At 61.5% G+C, this 4,946-nt stretch overlaps 1 protein-coding gene across 3 annotated transcripts in view; it reads left to right on the top strand.

The window, feature by feature from the left end:
• Positions 1–3,863: 3,863 nt before the first annotated feature.
• RAB6A (RAB6A, member RAS oncogene family) overlaps positions 3,864–4,946 on the top strand; it is a 50,851-nt gene continuing 49,768 nt past the window's right edge. Inside the window, exon 1 of one of the 3 annotated variants that reach the window (XM_035344222.1) lies at positions 3,864–4,041. In XM_035344222.1, coding sequence (XP_035200113.1) covers positions 3,972–4,041 — 70 coding nt within the window. In that variant the 5' untranslated portion in view covers positions 3,864–3,971. The remainder of the gene's footprint in view (positions 4,042–4,946) is intronic. The other 2 variants (XM_035344218.1, XM_035344214.1) reach the window with 2 other exon arrangements.

Below are 4,946 nucleotides of genomic sequence, written 5' to 3'. Positions count from 1 at the left end.
ACGGGGGAGGGCAGAGACCGCCATAACGGGCATTTGTACAGGAGCAAACAAGGGAAAATTCGTGCAACGTGGAAGGGAAGACACACTGTCCTTGACCCTATCTTTGTCACTGTCCCTGTCTTTGTCCCTGTCCCTGTCCTTGTCCCCACACCAGTGCCAGCGCGGCGCACCCAACCCTGCCCGCTCGCCGCTTCGCCATGCTACGCGCCGCCCGCCTCCGCGGGCTGATTGGTCCTCCGCCTCGCTTCTTGCGGTCTGATTGGTCTCCCCCTCTCTTGTCGCAATCCGATTGGTCTTCCGCTGTGTCCATCAACTCCAGCCCGGCGCCTTTCCGTCGCCGCGCGGCGGCCATATTGAGTGTGCTGCGCCGAGCGCGGCCCGCCCGGCCCCGCCCCAGCGCGGAGCGGCGGCCATCTTGAGTGTGGCGGCCATGTTAGGGCGGCGCAGGGGCGCTGTGAGGAGAGCGGGGCTGAGGGGCTGGCAGCCATGGCGTCGGCGTTTGTCAGCCCTCAGGCGGCCCAGCTCCGTCCCCTCCGGCTGTAGGGTCACAGCCAGCACCCCCCAGCCTCCCCCCAGGCTCCTTCTCCTGCCTGAGGGGCGCTTGGGGTGGTCCCGGGCTGAGGGGATGCTCCTAAAGCTGTCAGGGGCTGCCCTGCTGCAGCGAGCACAGACAAGTTTTATTTTTAGTGCTTGCAGAGGCAGGGCCGGACCTTAGCCCTCAGTAAACATCCACGTAGTGCTTCTAGGGTCAGCTGTGGCCGCGCTGGCAGGAGGCCGAGGGCCCTTGAGCCTGAAGGGAGGGCTAAGGCATTCGGGGCCCGCAGCAGGCACGCGTGTGGCTTGTGGGAGAAATCAACACGATTTTGTTGTTTTTTATTTTGAGGCAGGGGGCTCTGCTGAGGTAAATCCTGCCTTATTGCCCGCGCTTTCACCCCCGTTGCCGTCCCTCTCAAGGCAATTCCCTCAGATGTTTTAAATGGAAGGAGCGGGGCTGGCAGGAGCCCCATGGTCTGTATCTGACGCCTGTTTATCGCTGAGAGGAGATGGGCGGAGAGGTCTGCCTGGAAAAAAACCAACACAATCGTACCTTGATTCCTCTTCGACGACAACAAAACAAGGGTATCAACTCCTTACAGTGCATAGGAACTGGACAGACCCTTGCAGGGTCTCTGCCACCCCCTTAACCCTCTTCTTCCCCAGCCCATCTCCAGCCCAAGCCTTCATTTCCCCTAAGCTCTTCCCCACGCTTCTGCCTGGCCCTGATTTCCTAATTTATTTATTTATTTTTTTTTCTGGAAGATGCTCCTGGGGCTGAGCCCCCATCTCAGCACCCTCCTTCCCTGGCGGCGTGCTTTCAGGTCAGCCTCCCTGCTCTGCGAGGACGCGGGCCCCCAGACCTGAGCCGTGTTTTCGGGGCACTCCCTGGACCCGACGCAGCTGCTCGTGCGGAGCAGATGTTGTCCTGCCCTTCGATCTCTCCTCCGGAACCCCAGGCAGGGCCGCCTTGGCAGTGACGCCTCTTTGATAACCCCAAGGAGCGCCGCTGGAGTTTGAGCTGGGTTCAGACCTACCCTCCCGTTCCAGGAGGGCTGGGCTTCTCCTCGGGTAAACGTCGAAGCCGTGGACTTGAGGAGGGGCAGCTGTGCCTAGAGGGGAATTAACCGACCCCATTAATTTATGGGGTGACAAGCGCTGCAGTGACGAGCGTGTCGTGCCCGCGAGGGTGCTTTGTTGCCGCGTGTCTCCCTGGAGGGGAGCTATCCCCCCCAGATTCCCTTTAACACCTCTCCCCTCATGGGCACTAATCTTTTTGGCCACCCACGAAACATTTCCGAGGATGGAAGACCGAGCTTGGGGTACAGCAATCCCTGCCGAACACACAACGGGGACACCCCCCCAGCCCTTACCGACCCACGTGTCTGGGTGAAACAAAGAGTCCGGCCCCTAATTGCGGAGTGATTGTTAGAAAAAGAAACAAAGGTTTCGCGCTGTTTCTTCGCCCCGGTGGGGAACTGAACCCAAACTAAATCCCCCTTCCCCGTACATCTGTCGTGCTGTCCGGAAGGGCAGAGCGCTCCCGGGAGGGGCGAGGTGCGGTGCGTGGAAGTCTCCACTTCTTTTTCGGCTCAGCTAATTACAAAACCAAAAAGCAATTCAACACGCCTCGGAACAAACCCCTCTCTGACGTGCGCACCAACCTCTCTCACATCTTTTTAGGGCCACCTGGAGGGCCCGCAGGAGTCGGCGGCGAGTCGAGCGTTTGCGTTCGCATCCCGAGGACGCGCCTGGAGACCCCAAAGGATGTTGACGGCGCTCCTGACCTCCCTGCAGGTAAATTAATAATTTCTGGGACTTTGTTGTGGCCCCTTCAGCTACACGGACCACGTCCGAATCCGGAACGGCCTGAGGCAGCTGGGAGCCTCCTCTGCTGAACCTCGAGGGGAAGCCAGGCGAAACGGGGAGAAACGGGCAAAAAAAACAGCAAAAGGAGGGCTTGCCCCAGGTCAGCTGGATGCAGTTCATAAAAAAAAAGGGAAAAAGGAAAAAAAAATGTCCCAGATTTCCCTTTTTTCCTTCAAATGAAGACATTCTGATGAAACCAACCGGGGGTGCCACCCACGTCCCCGGTGGCCGCGTCCTGGAGGAGCCCCCAGAGACGTTTGGGGCCGCGTTTGTTCCTCGGGACCTGGAAATGCCGAAGGTCCCCAAGAGCTTCCTGAATTTCTGCACGCTTTGGGGCCGTGGCGTCGCTCTGAGAAACCGCCTCGGATTTTGACGGGAGCAAGAAGCAGCAATGGAGGAGTGAGGCTGCGGCGCCCGCTCGCAGCATCGCAGCCGGAGCGGGGAGGAAGGATTTGATTTTTCCGCTCGGGGAGGGACGCGGAGGAAGAGGAGCGCTTGGAGGAGAGCATGGGGAGCGCCGTCCGCCCACCTCCACGCTGCTTCCAGCCCTCAGTAGGATCCAGAGTGAACGCTCCCCCCCAGCATCCAGCAACGCCGCTCCCCCCCAGCCTGCTTCCAGCCATCGGTAGGCTCCAGAGTGAACATCCCCAGTATCGAGGACCCCCGCCCCCCGCCATCATTAGGCTCCAGAGTGAACGCCTCCAGTATCCAGGACCACCACTCCCCGCCATCATTAGGCTCCAGAGTGAATGCCCCCAGTATCGAGGACCCCCACCCGCCGCCATCATTAGGCTCCAGAGTGAACACCCCCAGTATCCAGGACCTCCCCCCCCCCATCATTAGGCTCCAGAGTGAATGCCCCCAGTACCCAGCACCACCGCCCCCCACCATCATTAGGCTCTGGAGTGAACACCCCTAGTATCCAGGACCCCCACCCCCTGCCATCATTAGGCTCCAGAGTGAACACCCCCCAGTATCGAGGACCCCCGCCCCCCACCATCATTAGGCTCCAGAGTGAAAACCCCCAGTATCCAGGACCTCCCCCCCACACCCTCTCCACCATCATTAGGCTCCAGAGTGAACACCCCCGGTATTGAGGACCACCACTCCCCGCCCTCATTAGGCTTCAGGGTGAACACCCCCATTATCCAGGATCCCCCCCCCCCCCCCCCGCGGGGCCCCCCGGGGGAACCCCCCCCGGACGGAGGAACCCCCCCCCTTCAAGCCCCGCCCCCTCCGCCCCCTGATTGGCTCCGCGGCCGGGCGCCGAAGGGCGGGGCGCTTAAAGGGCGGGGGCCGCGGCGCGCACGCGCAGAGGCGGAGGAGGAGGGCGGCGGCGACGGGCGGGGCCCAGCGGCTGCTGCGTGAGGCGGAGGCGGGAGCGCGGCCCTGAGGGGAGCGACGGCGGCGGCGGCGCTTCCAGCTCCGGCAGCTCCCCGAAGAGGGAAAAAAAAGGGGAAGAAGAAAAAGGGGGGGGGGGAGGAAAAATAAATAAAAATAATATAGCCGGGAGAGCGGAGAGCTCGCTGGGGGGGGGGGAGGCTGCCGGCGGCGGCACCAGCGGCACCATGTCGGCGGGCGGCGACTTCGGGAACCCGCTGCGGAAATTCAAGCTGGTCTTCCTGGGAGAGCAGAGCGGTGAGGAGCGGGCTTTGGGGGGGTTTTGGGGGGGCTTGGGGCAGGTCTGTGTGGGGGCTGCCCCTTTGGGGGGAGGGGATTGGGGGGGGGGGGGGGTCTTTGGGGGGGGTTTTTTGGGGGGGGGGCCCCCCCGAGGCGGTATTTTGAGGCGGGGGGTGCCCCCGAGGGAGTGGGGTGAATTTTGAAATAAAATGTAGACATTTAGGGTTATTTATTTATTTATTTATTTATTCTGGGGGTCCTGCAATGGATCCTCCAACCTCCCCCCCCCCCATCAACTCCCTTTCTGGGGAGCGGGCCCTGGCTGCTGATTCATCAGAGCCTAAAATTCTTAAAACTCCCCCCCCGCCCCCCCAAAAAACCCTTGAAAATCCAGCCAACGGGGTTCTTTTCTTCCCGGCCTTCTGATCTAAGAAATAAATAACCGTGCTCCTTCCTCGGGAGAGCCCCCCCGTTCCCCCCCCCCCCCCAGGCGACGTCCCCTGGGCAGCGGTGAGTTTTTAGGGTGCCCCTCGCTGGGGGGCTCGGGCTGATCCCCCGCTGATTTTTGCCACGAGAACAAAAACCTGCCGCTGTCAGGGTGGGGTGCCGGCCCCCCCCCGGCCACCTTTGGTCCCTGTGTGGCAGCAGATGACGAAACACCTCGGCTTTTCTCCCCCAACGCCTTGCAGCCCAGCGTTCCCTCGCCCCTATGGAGGGGAGCCCGGCCCCAAGGCTGCTCCTAAACCCAAATATTTGATTTGATTTGATTCCCATCGGTTCCCTTCAGCCTGCTCCTTCCACCCTCTTATTTTTTCCCCTTCAGGGAGCTCAAGTTCAACTCGGCGATTTCTTTTTGGGGGAGTCACCTGCCGGGCTGCTTGGCCAGCCATTTTCTGAGGATTTGGGAGGGGGGGGGGGGGGGG

The sequence above is a fragment of the Oxyura jamaicensis genome, chromosome 1 (assembly GCF_011077185.1).
Source record: "Oxyura jamaicensis isolate SHBP4307 breed ruddy duck chromosome 1, BPBGC_Ojam_1.0, whole genome shotgun sequence".
Classification (NCBI taxonomy): domain Eukaryota; kingdom Metazoa; phylum Chordata; class Aves; order Anseriformes; family Anatidae; genus Oxyura; species Oxyura jamaicensis.
Note: the sequence above shows the minus strand (reverse complement) of the source record. Positions and strands in the feature narration are given on the sequence as shown.